The sequence below is a fragment of the Natrix helvetica genome, assembly GCF_964273705.1.
Source record: "Natrix helvetica genome assembly, chromosome: 1".
NCBI lineage: Eukaryota > Metazoa > Chordata > Lepidosauria > Squamata > Natricidae > Natrix > Natrix helvetica.
The window spans coordinates 174,364,836-174,386,559 of record NC_138548.1 but is presented as its reverse complement, the minus strand read 5'-3'; the positions used below and the strand labels follow the sequence as shown (position 1 = coordinate 174,386,559).

Sequence of the window (21,724 nt, the reverse complement as noted above, 5' to 3'; positions counted from 1 at the left end):
GCACCTATGAAGAGGATGCTTCCTTTCAGAAGCTAAAGTTTTTTCTAAAGAATGCTTTAGCATGTCATTGTCTCCTCGTTTTCCAACAGTCTGAATCACTAAATGATTTTTCCGAATCAAATATGTGTGGATCCCAATCCATTCTTTCAATGGAGAGCTTTTCTTGAACAACAACAGGAGAGGTAGTTGCTCATAAAAAACTGTGTGTTAAAGAAAGAAAGAGAAAGAAAGTAAGAAAGAGGAAAAGTTTGAAGGAAGAAGAGCATAGCTTCTCCTGATTCGATTGTTTACCATCAGTCACACGATTCCTTGCCAGGGACTGGATGATTATTAGGCTGAAGAAGCTGAAAGGGGGCAGGAAAAGAACTGGAGGCAGCATTCTTCCTATTTAAAGCTGCATCACTTGAGGGGGGAAAAGTGTTTGCAGGCTGCGCAAGAGCCAGAGCTGGTTAAAAAGAAAAGGCAAGCAAGAGAGGAGCTTGCAGACTTTCTGTGTGTCCTGTGGGAGTGCTAAAAGAAAAAAGCTGCCTTTATGCTGTCCATATGATCTTCTTTTATACACTTTTTGTTTTGCACTTTTCCTCCAAGAAGGATATACATGTCTAATATTTAGACATGATGGCCATCTGGACCCAAAGAAGAACGTTTGTCATTCTTATTGCTTTTCTAGGACATTTGGGGACGATACGAACACAAGAAGAGGACGAGTTTGAAGGGGGTGAGTTTCTCTTTAGAGTGCCGAGTGTCACTTTTGTGCTTTGAAGCTTTGAAATAAAAATGGACTTGGAAGTGCAAGATATGTATATTTGTGTGGGTGTGCTGTGAACTAGAGGATTGATAGGAAGCTGAAAAGTCAGTTAATGGGAAATGGATTTTAAAAGCTAAAGTTTTTTTTCCTGCCATCTGCACGGTGGACAAGGAAGAGAGAAGAACAATGGGGAAAAATCCACCGAGCTCTTAGGGATAAATGCAGCTGTCTGGCTTTATTTCTGTGTAAGACGTTTTGAAAAAGAAGTCTTATTACTGTTTGTAATAAGTTTGCAGTTGTGATGAAACAGAAATGCAGCCCTTGGAGACAAGCCTAAACTTTCTGAACAGAGGGAGAGGGAGAGAAGTAAACACAAGGAATTGGAAGGGTGGAGTCCTTTTGCACTGCCTAAGCTACATCTGTTTTATTCAATTCTTTGTTAGCGAGAATTGCACAGAACTTCTTTCTTTTCTGGTTCCCTTTTCTCCCTGCTGCTTCTCTGACTTTCTCTCTGCATTTCTTTGCTTCTTGGAGATAACGGTTTCCCCTCTTTTCCTAAGTGACTTGTCTTGATGAAATCCAGACTTTGTGACACACTGCTCTCTCACCCTTCTGGCTGGTCTATCAGCACCCTGCATTTTGCTCCCTGGTGCTTGAGGACAGGAAGTCTAGTCAGGAAGCATAGTATTTGTCTTCGTGGCATGGCGATGGATTCCATTTAGCCAGCATGTTGGCTTCCAGTTCATATCGGTTCAAGGTTAATGTTGGGAGGATTCCTAAATGGCTTTCTGTGACACCTACTTGGAGTCAGCTGTTCCGAATTTGTTCTGGTTAGATTAGAAACTCAAGGGAAACTGTGAAAAGGATGAGGATTTTATTTGGCTTATCTGCATTTGCTAAAACGCTACATTGATTTGTAAGAAATTGGAATGGTGGGTGAGGTTTGTATGCATGTGTGTGCGCGTGTGTACCATGTGTGCATATGTGAATGTGTATGCAGATTGTTGGACTGTATTAATAAAATGGCTTGGATACTTTTGGGCATGAGACATTGCATACCCAATCTTTTGGATGGATAATCAAATATGAACAAGGTCAAAAGTTTTTTTTCCACCCTGCTGGAAGTCCAATGGAGATAAGGATGTTGCTATGCTGTACACTGTACAAGGAGACCTCTAGAGGGTGCCCTTTATGTAATCAGAGCAGGCTCTAAGATAATGTCAGATTTGCATGGGACATGCTAGAGAGAGAGAGAGAGAGAGGGAGGGAGGGAGGGAGGGAGGGAGGGAGGGAGGGAGGGAGAGAGAGAGAGAGAGAGAGAGAGAGAGAGAGAGAGAGAGAGAGAGAGATTTGCAATGGAAAGACAAGGCCACTACCCAAACTCACAGCCCAGTCCTATGCAGCCTTGAAATGTGTGCCATGGAATTAATGGGATTTGCAGGGCAATCCTTAGGAAGCACTAAATTCCATTGATTTAATGGGGCTTATTTCTGGGCAAGTGTGAATCAAATCAGCCAGCCCTGCCTCCCTGTTAAAAGACGGACAAACATGACAGTGGAACTTTAAGCATAAGATTTTTAACTGCCAAAGAAATTAAAAGGCATGCCCTGAACAAGCTGTTTAAGTGGGGTTAGGTTAGTACACGCCATTTGTTTTGTTTATGTACAGCCTGGGGGTACGCCAGTGATCTTCTGTTGGGCAACACATTTTCCACTCTATGTCATATGCAGGGAGATTTTCATTAAACAGTCAGGAGGCCAAAATATGAACTATTTGTTCTAGGGCTGAAACGTTTAAATGTTGTCTCGTGCAATAATGCGATTAAGCCCTTGCATTTTTGAGGGCTGCCAGCCTTCTAAAATCAGAACCTAACTCAGCCCAGCTGTAACCTTGCTTTTTGTGGAAGGTTACCAGCTTGTTTCATGGTAAGGATTATCTGATGTCACAATCTCTTATTCAGAAACAACGTGTCTTCGTAAGTCCAAATAATGCAGTACATTGTACTTCATACAGGATTACCCCTAGGCCAGAGAACGCAAAAGCTACTGAAAACCCAGCTCACAAAATCCATCAACTACTCCCACAGCTGCGTCTACAAACTGGATGGCAATCTAGAGATAGGGTGCTGTCTATATTCCATCATTCAATGCCTACTCATGGAAAGAAAAGAGGAATTCCTTATCAGTGATGGATTAAGGCCCACTGGTGCCCTAAGCACTGACAAATCTTGGTGCCTCCCTCCTTCGTACATACTGTATAATTCTTCATCGGTTTTTTCTTTCTTTCTCAACTTTGTGGTGCCCTCTTGGGCCTGGTGCCCTAAGCACGTGCTTAGTCTCCTTAATGGTTAATACACCACTGTCCCTTATTCTCCCAGGATCTGAGGTCCTCATTTCCAGCTGGGTGGACATTACCACGCTTTAGTTATTGCTTAGGCTTATGACTCACTATTTGCATACATTTAGTGAACTTGTGAACCTCCATAAATTATTGAACTAGAAGTATCACTAGTCCAGCCAACATGGTTAGTATTGAGAGATGCTGGTTCAGCAACATCTTAAAGACCACTGGTTTAAACCCCTAGCCTAAATGCTCGGTTCAAAATTCTTTCAATCACCAGTAGTGTGGGAATGATTGGCCAGTAGTGCTTTTCCTTGATTGTAATGTTCAAAGTGTGACTGGGGGCCTTTCCCCCTTTTTATTTTTTCCACGTAGAAGTAATTGAATCTCACATAACCACCCTCTCCTTCCTCCTGTTTTACCTATAGTTTACAGTGCTTCAGATTATTCTTTCTTCCTAGTTTTGAAAGTTTTGGCCCCCTGCTTCCTTTTAAAAAGCTGAATCCAAAGCTATGGGAGTTACCCTCAGTGGAAAATATTTGACTTATTTTATGAACTGTTAAAGCAAATATTGACCAATTTTCTGGACAGATATGGAATGTTATTCTTCATTGATGTTATGAACAAAACTTTAACTTTGCATTCATTCAAAATCTGATGGATTTGGTAAGAGAAATGAAATTTGGATTTATTTATTAATTTTATATGCCAGTTTTCTGCATATCAAGGGACCTGATATGGTAAAAAAAGGCAGCCATCAAAATTAAGGGGAATGAGAAGATTAACCTGGCATCCCTAAATTCTTTGTAGATGCAGAAAGAATGGTCTCTTATAAACAGAGATGGGTTAAGTTGTAGGTCCAAGTACCATGTGAGGCTAAGGAGTATCTTAGGATGTGATTTGGCTATCCAATTATTCTGTACATAATTTCCTACATTGAGTTGAATCATACTGTACTTTAACCATGATTTATTAACTCAGCCAAAATGACTGCGTTTGCAGCAAAGGCTAGTTAACAAACTATGGCACATAAGCCAGAATAGTTGTGGTTTCAGAACATTTTAAGAGTGATTAATGAACCCAGTCAATAGATAAACTGACCATGACATTTACAGTATATAAAAAAGAAAAGTCAGCTAATTGTATTCCCCAGAGTGTACTTCATACTGCTTTTTTTTCTTGTGTGGAAAAAGAACAAACATAAAATTGTATTGTGCTTTATTTTCCTCAAGGAAAACTGGGACTTTAAGTATATGTTCACAATGGCAGCTTTTCAAGGGGTAAACCTTAATCCTTGTTGGTACCAGTGTTTTTAATAGGACATTCAGCTAGATTCTTAGCCTGGGACAATAAAAGAACTAAAGAACATTGATACTTCTTGCAGAAGCTTCTTGCGGGATCAATCTAGGTTCTCTAGCCCAAGGGTGTCAAACTTGTGTCGTCACGGCGTCATCACTTGATGCATCATGAATCAGAAACAACTACATGGAATTAGCCATGGCAGAGTCACTCCTGCATCCTTCCAATGTGATCAATCCCTTGTGTCTGACTATATTGCCTGGTACAGTTAATAGTGTAAAATCTAAAACTTTTGAAGGATATCAGGTTGCCCTTCCTTGCTTGAGCCAATGAATGGATGCTTGTCATTATTTGATCAACAAGGGAAATCAAATTAGATGTCAGTAATATGAGTTTTCTGCAAAATCTTGTCTGTATGGTTACTCCAAAACAAGACCCACCTTGATCAATGGGCTAACCTTCCACTTGAACCATTATTACTAACTAATATACATTATTACCTACTAAGTGAAGAAGCAATTATTTATACAACTCCACTAGCAGAAACTAGTACCAGAGGCAATTTCCACAACTATTTGGCATTTCTCTACTTTACATTGTGAGGACCAGACATGTTACTCATAATTCTGCAAACTTAATTCCTTTTTCTCAGTTTTTTTTAAAGTAGAGGGAATAGAGTAGAAGGAGAAATATGCAAATAAAGCTAGTATGTATTCAGGCCTGAATCTAGGTTCCCTGCTTATATCAAATTTCTATTTCATATGATGATTGGTTTTGGGTGAATGAGTAACAATTGCTTTCCAGACTTTTAGCACAATAATAGTTGGTCATTGAATATTTCAACTTAAGAAAATGCTAGCAAAATTGGGACATTTGCTTTCACAATGGCAGTCCTATAAGGAATATATAACTAAAATGGGAGCCAAGGAATAATATATGTTTCTTCATGGTGATTTACTGTAGAAGAAAACATTTCTTCTTCTGATGATGAAGTAAAAACTTAATTTACTATACAATAAATAGCTTTAACAAGAATGGAAGAAAGGTAAAGGTTACCTGGCAGTCAAAGTTATGCCAGTGATAATAAGCCCATATTACAGAAAAATGCAGTCTTATTTAAAGGAATACAATAAATTACAATGAGATGCCAAGGATAGATCAAGGAAAGGCATGCAAAAAATGCCTGTAGGATATGCTATAATGAATACATTTAGAGCAAAGGAAACCCAGATGGTTCCAGTCAAGCAGATAGCGCATGTTCCATACGAATGCCAAGGAATCCATTCAAAATCATTTCCTTACTTTTCATAAACAAATGTGAACATGGTTGTATCTCCTTAGCTCCTATGCCATGAAAGCTTTCATTTCACTGCAAACCTGACAGATTGAATTTGGTAGTTCAAAAGGATCACTCAAGCTGCCTACAAGGGATCCCAAGGGCCAATTCTTGATCCATGCTTTCAGCATGTCATCCTTAAATGTAAAGGTAAAGGTTCCCCTAGCACATATGTGCTAGTCGTTCCCAACTCTAGGGAGCAGTGCTCATCTCTGTTTCAAAGCCGAAGGTCCTGTAGCCAGCATGACTAAATGCCAAAGGCACACAGAATGTTGTTATCTACCCACCAAAAGTGGTTCCTATTTTTCTACTTGCCTTTATACATTCTTTCAAATTGCTAGGTTGGCAGAAGCTGGGACAAGTAATGGGAGCTCAGTCTGTTATACAACGCTAGGGATTCGAACCGCCGAACTGCTGACCTTTCTGATCGACAAGCTCATCTTAGCCACTGAGCCTTGTCCTCCTTAGAACACCTTTAAAAATTATCTGGAGATAGACTATCAAATGCATGGGGAAACATGTTCTGACTTGGATCCCTGCTTAATTTGGGGAGTATTGGCCCAGGATATTCAAAGATTAGACATTGTGGTGCCCCCTGAAAAGTTACACACTGTCAATTTAGAGATTGTGCCTTCTGACAATCTGAATTTAGCAAGCTGAATCCTAGCAATACTGTATCGGGAGATAGACATTTTCCCATTTCCGGCAAATCTAAAGAGCAGAATAAGAATCCCTGTATCAGTGTTTGGATAAACAAACATTCTACACAAATCTCTTTTTTAATTCCCCCCCCCCCCCAAGCCCAATGGAATATTGGAAAGAAATTATGGGAAAGAATGTTGATCTTTTGTCTGATTATTGATCCACAGCAAGATAACTCTCTCAGAACAAAAGGGGACCAAATTTGGTATGGAGGGAGAAGCTGGCAAAAGAAAATTCCATTTTAAAAGTGGACTGGATCAGATGAGGGCTGAGGAGAAAACACCTCCTCAGTGCATCCATATGGAGAGCAGTTGGACAATGGCTAGAAGTGCTGGTGAAAGGCTTCATCTTTCTCCTTTTTGGTCCCTTTGGGACGTCAAGACTCCTAACAAAGTTTTTTTTTAAGGAGTTGGAAAGAACTCCAAAAGTCATGCTTTGCATGTTTTCCTACTTTGTTTATAAATATCCAACATGCACAGATGAAACCTGCATGCCCCTAAATCCCATATTTTTTAATGAGAAAGGACCTTTGTGGGATCCCCCCCTCATGTTTAATTGAATTGAGCTCCACAGGGTTTAGAGACTGTATTTCTCTAATGCACAATTCTGTTTCTTTGGGACTTCCATAGTCCTACAATTGTCTTATTGATAGATTATCCTAACATTTTCCCTCCTAAACAATCATTGTTATTCAGTATGTTAATCAACACAGACATCCCACACAATATTACTACGTTTGGGAATAATGTTGTGTACCTTTTTCATTAGATTGTTGCTTTTTCATTTTTTTAATAATGTTTTCCATATTTTCCCCTCCATAGCTGAATAAATCTGCCACAAGGCAACTAGTTGGTTATCTCCTTACCTGGGAAAATTCATCTCTGTCCCCTGATTTAAAGCTGCACTTATTTCCATCTGAGCTAACTGAGCCCAGGAGGTTAAATGGTTTAGCCATAATTGAGATTAGACATCTTAGCACTGCTCTTTTGCTCTCTCGACTCTTTGAATGATTTAGACCACACAAGATCTGCTGCTTTTCATATAACATATAATGACCTCTTTCTTGAAAAGGAAGTTCTGGATGAAACTAAAACAAACGACAATACGTCAGTTCTTCTGCATTTTGCATCCCAAAAGAAGCACAGCAGAATGGAACTACAAGGTTTGTTTTAAATCCTGGATGGATGGCTTAAGAGCTGCATCTGGAGATGTGCTGTTGAATGGAAAAAATCTGGCAGCGTTCTTTACCAAAAAGTCCCAGAAAAAGCGGTGGTAGACACTGATTGATGTTGCGCAAGACTGCATCCAAGAGTGTGAGTAGTGCCTTGAATAAAAGGAAGTACATCTTTGGATTTCGGTTCTTATTTTGGTGAAAAGATTGTGAACTAAGTAAAAAGGAGAGAGGTAATGCTGAGCTACATTTTTTTTTTGTTTTATTTGTTCATTTGCCTCATTTGTAAAGGCAGTGGGAGGTAGCATAAAGTGGAATAACAAGAAATGGGAATCCAGGAATTCCTTCCAGGAGGGGAGGAAGAGGGGAAATAGGAAGAACGGGAGGAAGGAGAGGCTTTTTTTGCTGGAAAGTTGGGGATTTTTTCCCCCTTTAAAACCAGAATTTGCATGCTTGTTACATATACAGGGGTATCTCCCTTGTTCCCCGTTCTTCTTAAAGAATACAGGCACTTGACTTACAACTGCATTTGGAATGTTGATCATTAGTTATTGTGGTTGTTAAATGAGGTACCCACGTCACCACCTCACTCAATGATCACAAGCCGAGTTCTCTCATTGCAATCATTAAGCAACTGTGCAGGGGTATCTCGGGGTGAGAGAGGCCCTGGGAGGCCATGTGCCGACCGACATGTGGAAATGTGCTATGGATTGGGAGGCACTGGCTGGCTAGGCCCATCAGCGTGCAGACGAGGTGTAGGTTCTGGCTGCTGCTACTGCTGGTTCACTCAGGGATGCACTGTGTGCACACTTGATGCACATTGTGTGCACACGCTTGATGTGTGTTATGCGTGCATGCTCAATGTGCGCTATGCATGCATGCACAGTACTGAAAACAAGATGGCGGTGTTTACGGTGCCACTGAAAGAACCAGTTCGGGGGCATGGCAGGCCTAGTTACTATCTACTCAGCTGAACCGGTCCAAACTGGTAGGAACCCACCTCTGATGCAGACCCTCTACCTGCTCCACCATGCCCAGTTCTATTGCTTTGCTCTGTCCTGCATGCAGGCTCTGTTCTCATGATGTTGCAGAAGGCTCCTTCTATAAACCATACAAAGTGAAGAAGGGGCCTTCTGAACGATTATGACAACAATGGCATTCACTAGTCTTTTCTCCTCTGGAAGGGAAAATGCCAGTGGAGCTGGCATTCTGAAAGGTTCTGAACTTCAACATTTCAGAACATTGAAGGCCAGAGCCTTTAGTGTTTTCTCATCCAGGGTCCATTTCTTTCACTAGCATCTTTCGGCTCTCAGAATGCAGAGCTGGCATTCTGAAAGGCTGGAAGAATTCAGAAGCCAGGAGGGAAGGTTGCAAAAAGCAATCATCTGATCACAGGGCATTTGGCAACTGGTAGCAAGTTCGGGCAGACTGTCAAGTGCCTGAAATACAGTCATGTGACCAGGGGGAGGGCAGCACAATCTTGTTAAATGACGGTCATAGGTTGAGGACTAGTATTCAATTCACCCACAGTGGAAGACACCATTTACCACTGAGAGCAAGAAAACACTTATTTAAAAAACAAAAAAAGGGGAAAAAATGGAAACGAGAAAAGAACAAAGCAAAACTATATCTCCTCCTTTCCTCTGGGTTTTTGAAGGATACTTTGATTCCTTACAAAAGAAGCAGAAAACGATGCCACTTTTATAGGAACTAAAGCATCTCAGAACCTTTGACAAAGGATTTAGCAAAAGTTTTTTTCATTTGTGGGAGATCACCTCTCTATTCAACTGTGAGGACAACAAAAAATCACAATAGTCATCCCCAGACCACTTCCTGAAGTGTTAGAATTATATTTCCCAGGATTCTCAGCCATCACTGCTGTTGATCATGAGAATCTTGAAAGTTATAGTCTCAGGACATGTAGAATTTTCCTGGCTGGAAAAAGCTACAGAAGAAAAACAAAACTTAAGAGAGTTTACTTTCAGTGCAGTCACTGTTCTATTATTATTAAAGAAAATAAAATTTAAAAAGTCCTTTCATAGTTTGTTTTTGCAGTTTTGGAGGGGCCATAAAATTTACGGGAGTGTGTAAAGACATAATATCTATAAAACATTGCACAAATACTCAAATGCCTAATAGAAATCTTTTTTTAATGTCATAAAATGATTAAAAAATGGAATTAGGTGGCCTTTTATAAACAAAAATTAGAAGCATTTATACCCTGTTTTATTTGACACCTACAACCAAAACGATTTTGTAATGGATGGCTAAGCCAATAAGATAGCAATCTGGAAGCGTCTAATTTCCTGTCCTAGGGCCTCTGAATCCTTCTCCTGCTCTGAGGTAAATGCTGGATAGTTTCTGCTTCCACCATCTATCTTCCTAATCAAAACAACTCTACTCTAAGAATCTGCTCTGGCTCCCCAGAGACTATTTTTAAATATCATCTTCATCACTATTACCACCACCCCATCCACTTCCAATATTATTGTCCTATCCTGTGGTTTATTCTATGAAAAATAGAACAAGCGCTTCACTTTTCTTGGACTTCCACTTCTTGGCAATTCCATCTCTACCATCTCTGGTGGAGAGTGTAATGGAATGTATGGATGAACATAGGGGATGACGGAAAGAGATACTGCATAGAGAATGATCAGACAAGAGAGGAAAGAGCCCACTGCCACTTAATGGTAAGAAAAAGAAACTTGGGAAGGATGTGTCCTAATATCAGTTTGGTAAATGGGGTGGCAGGAAGTTTGTACTTTCAGACTGGTAAGATTTTGTTAATGTAGCCTTACAATAAAATAGATCCAGTCATGTTGTCAGACCTGGAAGCCATCTTTTATATTGGGCCTACTGTGGGAAAATGGGAGGGAGGGAGTATATGGAGTATGGGAGATATATAGTCTAAATAACATTCTTTCTCAAAGAGTCAAGGACACCTTGCCTGGCAGTTGCAATAAGATGACTGAGAGGTATCTCCAACTTTGGACAGTGCCTGATTGGACCATGTGATGGACATGTCGGTGCTGGGCAGGGACTTGAACTTTCACTTGGAAAACCTGGAAACTTTCACATTCAGGTTTTCCCAGATGTGCCAATATGACATCTCTAATAAAATGGAACTTTGAGGAAACTCAAGCCTCAGAGTCTTCTTTTGTTAGGAGTGTTACTTGGAACCCTGATACATGTTTCTTGTCTGGTTTGATTCTGAACATGATTGGAGAGTCATATCTTACCTAAGAGAATATGGATTGAGGTCTGAGTCTTTGTACAAGCAGTCTACCTTCACAAGTTCCCATTGAATGTGAATGGTATTAAAAGTTTTCAGTTAATTAAAAGTTGCAAGATTGCATAGTCAGATGATCATGATAAAAATAGGAAAGATGGGGGTCTGGAAAGTAAAAATTGAAAAAAAATTAAAAAGAATGCAGTTATTTATTACAAACCCTAAACCCTGATCTGTATATACTTTTTTAAGGTCACTTTGGGGTTAGCATACTCTTAACTAACAGGCCAAATTCAATGCTGCAAAACCACTATTATTATAATAGTTAAAGCATTGTGGAAGTTCATCATTGGAACCTCTGACCCCAGGGACAACCAATGGCACAACTGAAATCTTGTTTAAGGCAAAGTAATGCCCCCCGACACTAGAAAAATTGGGGAAGGAAGAAATAGAAAAAAGCAAACTCTATCTAAGTAGAAGGAGATGGGTTAAAATTGGGCGAACAGTGTCCTAGTCATAGGAACTTAGTTATGTTATTATTTACAACATGAATGATTATTCCAACTGAATTAGCATTTAATAAACAAATATTTGACATACAAATCTGGTTGGGAGGAATTTTTATAATTCATTTTTCTTTCCTATAAAACAACTGCTTAATTGCACTCATTTTATCAGCTGTGCTTTGGAGTTCCTCTCTTTTTTTTTAACCTTTTAAGATTTATTAGATGGTGAATCCTTTGCAGGTAGTCCTTGACATGATTATAATGGAGCTTATCCATTATGGCCATTGCGACAGTCATTAAGCAGGTCATCACACGACTGACTGATTTTACAGTCTTAAATGAACACGACAGCCATTAAGCAAATCCATTGTTTGCCATGGGGCACTTTTATAGGAACCTAGAAGTAAAAGCCAACTTTCATCAAAAATGTAATAAATTGTGGAATATCGAATGAAAGTAGAATATTTATATATGTACATATTAGGTTATAGGAATTATAAATGTAAAGAGGAAATTGTAAATTTAAAACGAATGGAATATGTAAGTTGATAAACAAAATGGGATATACTGATGTCTTAGGAATGGGAAGAATGGATGCTGAATTTGGTTTTTTATGTTTTGTTTTGTAAAAAGTTTAATAAAAATTACTTTTTCAAAAAAAACATGTAATAAATTGCGGCTATGTGTTTGTGAGAGGCTACAAATGGATCAGTGGTGGGATTCAAATATTTTTACTACCGGTTTTGTGGGCGTGGCTTTGTGGGTGTGGCAGGGGATGGATACTGCAAAATCCCCATTCCCTCCCCACCCCACTAATCTGCTTTCCAGCTCCATTCTCCTGTTCAGGGCAACAAAAAAAGATCGACTGGGAGGCAGTGGGGCCAGCCGATTTGCTGATTCTCTGAACTACTCAAAATTTCCACTACTGGTTCTCCAGAACCTGTCAGAACTGGCTGAATACCACCTGAAATGGATGTAAATGTGGGCCATATGATGAGTGCCCAAAATAGGGTCATGTATCCCTGGGGGGAAGGAGGTAACAGATGTCAGAAGTTTGGAACTGAATCATAAGTACCTTTTGAGGGGGCATGTTGGAACTTCAAATAGTTGTTAAGTGACCAGCTGTAAGTCAAGGACTACCTACCTATATAAAGTGTTGCAGTGTTGTGTTGTCATTAATTAAGTTCAAAAGTCTGATTTTAGAAGTCACTGTTCTGAAAATCTGTCATTTTTTCATTAATGAAAATCTGCTAAACAGATGGATTACAAATGTAAAAATCCTTATTTTCTCCTGTTCCCCAGAGTTTGTTTTTAAATATCATCATCATTATCATCATATCTCATCTTGTGATTTATTATATGACAAGCAAAATATATTAGCTTGGCTTGGTGTGGAAAAGGCCAGGCCAATCTAAGTGGTTCAGATGCAACTGGGTGATTGACTATGTGCAAAAAAGTCAGTGTTTACTCTTATGACTATGTAGATAGATTTTCTCACTAATCAGGTACAATACCAAGTCATCCATCAAAAACTTAGATTTACTGATAAAGAAGAACATTTGTAGCTCAGGGTTGAAATGAGGTGTGCTTGGTGCTCTTTGAGCTTGATTGTGTTCTGGGAGACATTTCATTACCCAAACTAGATAATATCTTCTCGTTTGAGTAATGAAATGTTTGCAAGAAAACAACCAAACTCAGAGAGCACCAAGGACTCCTCAGAACTTAAATTTGTTTCTTTTTCTCTACTTCATGTCAGGATTTCTTCCCTCCTTTTTTGTTACTTTGTTATTTAGCACTGTCCGAACAATCAAAACAATTTTTGGGTGTGCTGTAAAAAATCAGAGATCAATCCTAACACATTCCTGAAGGCATCTCATGCCCTAGGCAAGTTGCATTAGCTTATCTTGAAAGAGCTTTATTTCATTATCATCTACAGTAGGACAGACTAAAGCGATTAGAACAATTTTCTTAAATTAATCTTATAACAGTAAATCAGCTGACATTTGTAGGAAGATATCTAAGGAACAGGAGGAATAAAAGAATAAAAAAAAGTTATGATGGCAGCCACAATGGTTGATCAAAATACCACAGAGCTTCAATCAGCAATTGTAGTCACCATTCTGACTTTTTAAAAATTCTCTCCTGAAGACGTCTCTAAATGCAGATCAGCTTGTTTTCGCACCAATGGATTGGGTTGTATAAGAAAACTTTGTGATGGGACTCTGTGTGGAATGTGCTCTACACAGGGCTGCCCTTGAAGACTATCTAGAAGCTCTATTGGTCCAGAATACAGTAGCATAGGCAGCGTTGGGCATGCCACAGTATGCCTATGTTTCACCGCTGTTCTTTGAGCTGCACTGGCTGCCAGTGGGCTTCTGAGTGAAATTCACCATACTTGTTATCACCCACAAAGCCAGGATATTTGAGGAACTGCCTTACATACAATGGTTTTTGCCTGTTCAGTAATATTGGGCACAGTTGGTGTACTTTGTGTCCCATTAATTAAACACTGCCATCTATCAGAAACCAGGAAGCATGCTTCTCTGTGCCAGCCCTTCTATCTGCCTGTCTGTCTGTCTGTCTGTCTGTCCGTCCGTCCGTCCATTGATCCATCCATCGATCCATCGATCGATCGATCCATCCATCGATCCATCCATCCATCCATCCATCCATCCATCGATCCATCCATCCATCCATCCATCTATCTATCTATCTATCTATCATCAACTATTTCTGAACCCACTAGTACTCTCACTATGAAAAAATTGAGGGAATATTTAAAGAAGAACAGAGGCACACATATTCCCAAAGCATAGAAATTGTTTTCATAACCATCCAACAAAATGGTTAAAAATGTAAGATAGCAACGGCCTCATCACTGCACAGTGATTTTAATCTTGATTTCCGCAGTCCTAGTCCATTCCCTTTTTCTTCAATTCTAGAACTAAAAGCAAAACCTTCCTTTATGTTAAAAATGTCGAACAAGCTAAAACAAAACCTTTTCATAATAAATTGGTGTTCATGTTTTCTCTGCTCTTTTAGTTTGTGCCTAGATACTTAATTATGTCTGCCCTTGATCAGTGGAGTTAAATTAAATTGCATTTCAAAAGATTTTAATTCTTTCATATTTCAGTTTAATGTTTTTGTTGCTGTTATTAAGCATCTGGCTTAGCTAGTAAATCCAGGAAAAGGGGGATAAAGTTGGCAGATGAAAAAACATCTCCAATTCATCTTTTAAAGACATTCATGGCATATTTATGGCAATTAAAAATAGAGGGACATTTCATTTAAAATATTTAATCTGCTGTGTTTTGATATAGATTCCCATCTTTTTCAATAATAAGAGGTGATATTGTTTGGTTAAACATTTATTAAAGTATCAAGTGTTCCAATCCACATGTTATAATCTTAGTTAATTATATCTTGAGGCACTTCAAATAAAAGTATAACATATTTTACTAAGGGCTTTAGATGATACAGATAATTAAGGTATTTTAAATATACAGCAGCTTATATTTAACATTTACAATTGTTCTGAGGAAATAATGTTAGTTTGCAATATTATAATTAGACAAAATGTATTTTGATTGGATTTCTTATCAGATTATTTTTCTTGTTCTTGTTTTTCTTTTAAATTTCTTCCATTAATGTAAAAATCTACAAAAAAGACCTGATTATCTTCTTCATAATTCTTGCTGAAAGTTACTGAAAGAAGCAAATTAATTCATAGATTAGAGAGTGAAACCACAACCAATGCTTGTTCACCAAGTCATGGTTAAATATGATTTATGTTTTACGCTAGCCTGATATATACAGTAAATCAATAGCTCCACACTAAGTTTGACACAGAATACTTCATGAATCTATAAAATCAGAAGAGGGATGTATCTAAAACAATAGTTTAGCATTCCTTTTGTGCTGCCTTAATTTTTGAAGGAAATTTCTTACAAAGCGTATCTTGCAATCATGATGTAGTAGCTTCTGGGAACCACAATAATGGATCTACTAATGATTTGACAATTGAAAAAGCATTGTTTGGCATTATTTTACACTGTTACATAGCAAGATACACACACACACACATCTTATTTACACTTACACAGTTAATTACACAATTTTATGTTATAGTTAAAATAGACCATAATATGAAGTGCCTTATACGATGTTCAGAGCTAAGATTCTCTATATAACCCATGCAGAGAACATTGAACACTCCTTTTTATAATGGGTTATGTGACCCACCACATTGTTTAATCAATCATTGGATGCATTGGAATATTTACAGGGAGTACCATTTGCTTGTAAGCAAGCCTGGTAGGACCACAAAATAGAAAAGTAATAGAATATGAAGAAGCTAAAGTGCTCTGGGACTTTAAAATTCAGACAGACAAGCATCTATCAGATAATGCCCTAGATTTACCAATTGTGGATAAGAAAGACAAAAAAATGTTGCTTAGTGGACTTTGCAGTACCTGGACACAGCAGAATATAAGGGAAAGAACTGGAGAAAATCACAAAATATAAAGCGACGTAGAACTGCAGAAGTTGTACTGCCAAGTTGAAGTAGAATGACTATAAAGATAGCACTAATTGCACCTAGGGTGCAACTTCAAACTTTCTGGAGTGTCATCTGAACACCATTACGATTGACAAAATCACCACCAGTCAATTGCAAAAGGCAGCTTTACTTGGAACAGCTTACATCCTAGGACAATATGTTTTACACCACCAAATCTCTGCCTATTGTAGATCCTTGGGAAGGACTTGATTATTGGATAAAAATCCAGTCTAAACATCTGGCTCACTGTGTGACCAACTACAATTTTAATGGAAAAAATAAGTCGATGTTGAAGTCCTTCATAACTGAGGTTAGGGTGGTTTATGAAAATTTAGAAGATCAGGGATATGGTGTAATGGATAAAGAAAGGACAGCAGTGCTATTCATGATGAATGGATTAAGGCCTTGAAATAACTCATGATGAATGATGATTCATAAATGCAAAGCAAGAAAACCGGACAGATTAGTCAAGTAATGCTTTTTTTTGGTTTATTTAAAAAAAACGTTATCCTAAGGAATATTCACAATAGTTTAGAAAAATGCAGCATCTCACTAGCAGAAATTTTGAAGGATGATTTCCAGATGTTTGAAAGCTCAATTTGGCAGTAATAAAGAAGTACTGAAGCACATTCTGGTTCCATGAAAAAAAAAGCAAAGTCCTGATGGAAGAAGCATGGAGCTCTGATAGACTGGCATAATTTGCAGAACATGACAAACTATGGAACATATGAAGACGGTAGGAGCCAACAGTGTAATGTGGCTGCCCAGAAGATGTTGACTCTCAGGACTATAATTCATACTTGATCATAGAGAATTGAACGCATACTGTATAATTGCAAGTCTATTTTTATTTGTCCCTTTAATCAAAAATGCAGGCTATCCACTTCGTCAAATGTTGCCACTGCCAAGCTATCCTTTGATTTAAGGCTACCCTTTATGAATCCTACCCTTTATGTTCTAGGAAATTCTTTATTTCCCAGGAGCATAGGTTTTGTGTCTCTTTTGTCAATTCTGCCCATCCCCCATGGCCATCTGATATTTCCTAGAAGCTGCATGAAGGAGGGCAGATCTTTGAGCATGCAAACTCACTTTTTTTAAAGTAAAAGAAATAGTCAAACAGCACCCTCTCTTCCTGCAAAATAAAACATCATAGAAATAGCAACAGCGCTTAGACTTATATACCACTTCATAGTGCTTTTATAGCCCACTCTGAACAGTTTACAGAGTCAGCATATTGCCCCAACAATCTGGGTCCTCATTTTACCCACCTCAGAAAGATGGAATGCTGAGTCAACCTTGAGCTGGTGAGATTTTAACTGCTGAACTGCAGCTAGCAGTCAGCTGAAGTAGCCTGCAGTACTGCACTCTAACCACTGCGCCACCTTGCCTCATAGTATACAGTATAGATTCCAAAGTATCAAAAGCTACCTCATAAATATTTATTATGGACATTTATTCAAAATCAAGAGTGATGACTCAATTCTTCCTGTGACTCCTTTTCAATTGCCTTCTCTCAAGGATTTTAAATCTCTCAATGTCAACTCTTGCTGTGCAATTTTTACCTCTCAGTATCACATATCTTCCCTTTATTGAGGTCTATCACAGAGTGAAATTGCTGGGAATCTCCTACTAAGTGCATTTTACTGATGACAAGCCTGTGATAGTATACTAGAAGCTGGGACATTTTGATTCTTTAAAAAAGCAATTTTGTTTCCTTCATGCCCTTTTGGAACATATTTTCCTAAGAGAGGGTTTTTAAAATTCTTTTCATTCTTGGAAAGTTGCATATAAGGGTGCTTGATCCTTTGTTTGACCCTTAGCAGGATAGTTCTCAACAAGCAGATGAGAAGAGGACCAAATGGTTATTTGGGGAGAAGCCAAGAAAGATTCAAATTGAAAATAGATTGGAATCAGCTATGGGCTATCCTACAGAAGATAGGATTGAAGAAGAAATGAAAGACCAGTTAGGTAAACACCAACTTGGCCCTTAAATGTGATTAGGTGAGAAAGAAAGTCAGGACTTCCCTGCCTTGATTCTCTTTGGTATCATGAGAGTGATGATGAATCTCTGAGAGGCTTTTAAGATTTCATTATTTACCCTGTAAAGCAGTGCTTCTCAATTATTTTCTGTCATGCCCCCCCTAGGAAGAAGAAAACATTTCGCGCCCCCCGCGCGACTGTAAATAGTATCATTTGTCTATAAAATTGTTATAAGTACACCTCTGCATAACACTGTATCCTTATTAACGTATAAGAGAATAAAAAAAGAAAGAAATGTGGATCAATTTACAACAAAGAATAGCTTTATTAACTGTAGCAGAAAATATTTAACGTGCGTTGGTGGTCACGTGGTCCTCTGTGTCGGGCTGCTACTGGGGCTGCGCTGGGACAATCTCCAGTGATCGCGCCGCGCTGCTCCCTCTCTCCAGCGTCCAGCCGTAGAGTTGCTAGGCAACCGACGCCGTGTGGGACGCCGCTTGCGAGTGAGTCGGATAATCCGATCTGGACATCCAATATGACAGTGTTTGCCGAGGTCAAACGAGCCCCCCTTTATGGAGCCTCACGCCCCCCCTGGGGGGTGCGCCCCACTATTTGAGAAGCACTGCTGTAAAGTAAGATCCATTAATCTTTCCTGACCTAGCTTACTTCAGAGGGCTGACAGAAAGCTTTAGGGAAAAGAATTTAAGATGTCTCCAGGACATTTGTTTGAGAGTGACAATTAGAAAACTTAGAATATAAGTAGAGTTTGTATTCCTTCTATGGGCAGTTCTAGTGAAATGCTGTGATCAATAGTCAGGTGTTCTATATTTAGTTATCTGACATGTGTTAGATAACCATCCCATCTGATCAAATTCTGTACTTTACTGAAAACAAGACTAATCTTTTCATTAAATAATTTCACTAAAAATGGGAAATGTCTTAAATTAAGTTGAAAATATGGCAATAAAGATAAGTATCTTTTTTACTGTAATCTTCTTGGTTACCAATACTTTTCAGTGGAATAAGAATTCCAGGTCTATTGCTTTGGGATAATTGTGATACTTTAAGGGAAACTGTTATTGTATGGAAATACCTCAGCTAACCATGGCAATTAGGATTGGAATTTCTGCCACAAAATGTCATGATGGTAAAATACGATGTCACATGATCACATCTCTTATCAACAACAATTCTGGCACTTCACAGTTGCCACTTTTAAGCAAATCCATGTTCAGTTTTCTCTGCCAGCTTCCCCATTAACTTTGCTTCTAAGAAGCTGGTGAAAAAGGTCGCAAATGGTGACCATATGAACACCGGACATTGGAACAGCTGGAACTCCAAGGACCAGTCATAAGTACCAATCATTCAGTGGCATTGCACATTTGAATATTTGCTGAATGATTGATTGTTAAGTGAGAACCACCTGTGGCTATCCTTAATGAAGGATGCCTGGTTTTCTAACATATATAAATGAATCTCTGAGTTCCTGATCCATTTTCCCCAATCATAATTTTATATTAGCTGTTTTTTATTGCAGCATTTGCCTCATAGCTATAAATGTAGAAAAATGTCAGCTCTTCTTCTGTTTGCTAAAATATTTTTTCCTACCAGTTTGTAATCAGAACATGGGCACTTTAATGCATTCTACATAATATATCTACACAACATTCATGTAACTGAGTTGTTGATTAGTATTCATATAACTTGATAGTGGAGCTGAAGCTCAAATACTTTGGCCATCAAACAAGAAGAAAGAACTCATTGGAAAAGACCATGGAGTTGGGAAAGATTGAAGGCAAAAGGAGAAGGGGACAGCAGAGGATGAGATGGTTAGATAGCGTCACTGATGCAATGAACATGAATTTAGGCAAGCCCTGGGAGACAGTGGAGGAGAGGGGGACCTGGCATGCTTTGGTCCATAGGATTGTGAAGAGTTGGACATGACTTAGTGAGTGAACAACAAAATTCCTGTAACTAGGTTGTTGATAAATAAAAGTTAGATTATATGAATTTTGTACCATTGGGCAAAATGTTTTGGAAATGCAATTTTATCACCAGTGGCAGGTGAAAACAGACAAGATCCAAAATACTTAAAAAATAATAAATCTGTGGTCAAACAAGCTTAAAGTTTCCATGTATCAACTGGTGTTTCTGCTCTTGTTATAGCATGCTTGTATTCCATAAACTTATAAAAATGTGTGATAAACAGTTTCCATGCCATCCTTTTCAACACTGATGGTTTGAAGGCTTTTGTCCAAGTCTTTTAAAATATTCAGTCATTTCATAGACTTAATGATAGCAGGTTGACCAGAGTTAGTGACAAAAAATTTCCTGATATAAAAAGCTCCAAAACCAAAGAAATAAGATGAATGCTATTATTTCAAATCAGATTTTAATCCCTATTAAAATTTGAAGTCAGAAACTGATAACATTTACAAATTAGGAAGAGAAAGAAAAACTGGCCATTTAGTTTAATTATCCATTATCAACACAGATCAATACTATAGGTAGTCCCTCGACTTAGGACTGGTTGCTGCAGTTATGCATAATAATAATAATAATAATTTTATTTGATTAGCCGCAACCCTCTCCCGAAGGACTCGGGGCGGCGTACAATCAAGCAGATAAAAAATACACATAAGACAAACATATATACAAAAACAGAGACATATACATATGTGCATGGAGGAGGATGGACTTAAGTGAAAGACAGTTAAAAAACACAATTTAAAATCCCCTAATAAAATTACCAAATTAAAAAACCCATCAGGAGCGTTACTAAGTTATGGTCGAGCCAGGCCAGCTATTTGGAAAAGGTGGGTCTTGAGCTTGACACGGAAGGAGCGGAGGTCAGTAGTAGTCCTAATATCCGGGGGGAGGTCATTCCACAGGGCTGGGCCCGCCACAGAGAAGGCTCTGCTCCTAGGCGCCGCCCCATGGCACTGTCTGGTAGACGGCACCTGGAGAAGTCCCTCTCTGTGCGAGCGGATGGGTCGTAGGGATGTATGGGGCAGAATGCGATCCCGCAGGTAACTAGGTCCTGAGCCATGGAGCGCTTTAAAGATCGTAATCAAAACCTTGAAACGCACTCGATAGACCACAGGGAGCCAGTGCAGCTCGCGCAGGAGAGGTGTCACATGGGAGTACTTGGTACTCCCCATAATCACCCGCGCGGCCGCATTCTGGACCAACTGCAGTCTCCGAGTGCATTTCAAGGGGAGCCCCATGTAGAGAGCGTTACAGTAGTCCAGGCGAGACGTCACCAGCGCATGGGTGAATGTGCATAAGGCGTCCCGGTCCAATAGGGGGCGCAATTGGCGCACCAGGCGGACCTGGTGGAACGCCCCCCTGGCCACGGCTGTCACATGTTCATCCATGGACAGCCTGGCATCCAGGAGGACGCCCAAATTGCGCGCCCGCTCCACGGGGGCAAGTTGAATGCCCCCAATGGCCAGAGATGGAATTATCTGGTTGAACCGGGGGGCCGGAACCCACAGCCACTCCGTCTTGGAAGGGTTGAGCCTGAGTCGGTTGTCATCCATCCAGACCCGTACGGCTTCTACACACCGGGACATCACTTCGATGGCCTCGTTGGGGTGGTTCGGGGTGGAAATGTACAGCTGAGTATCATCAGCGTACAGATGATATCCCACCCCGAAACCACGGATGATCTCACCCAGCGGCTTCATGTATGTGTTGAACAGGAGCGGCGAGAGGACCGACCCCTGTGGCACCCCACAAGTAAGGGGGCTTAGGGTCGACCTCTGCCCCCCTGCCAACACACGTTGCGTCCGGCCGGAGAGGTAGGAGCCGAACCACCGCAAAACGGTGCCCCGGACCCCCAACCCCTCCAGT

At 39.5% G+C, this 21,724-nt stretch overlaps 1 protein-coding gene across 3 annotated transcripts in view; it reads left to right on the top strand.

The window, feature by feature from the left end:
* Window positions 1-329: 329 nt before the first annotated feature.
* Window positions 330-21,724, top strand: part of COL5A2 (collagen type V alpha 2 chain) — a 185,110-nt gene continuing 163,715 nt past the window's right edge. Inside the window, exon 1 of one of the 3 annotated variants that reach the window (XM_081935800.1) lies at window positions 330-718. In XM_081935800.1, coding sequence (XP_081791926.1) covers window positions 616-718 — 103 coding nt within the window. In that variant the 5' untranslated portion in view covers window positions 330-615. The remainder of the gene's footprint in view (window positions 719-21,724) is intronic. The other 2 variants (XM_081935799.1, XM_081935798.1) reach the window with 2 other exon arrangements.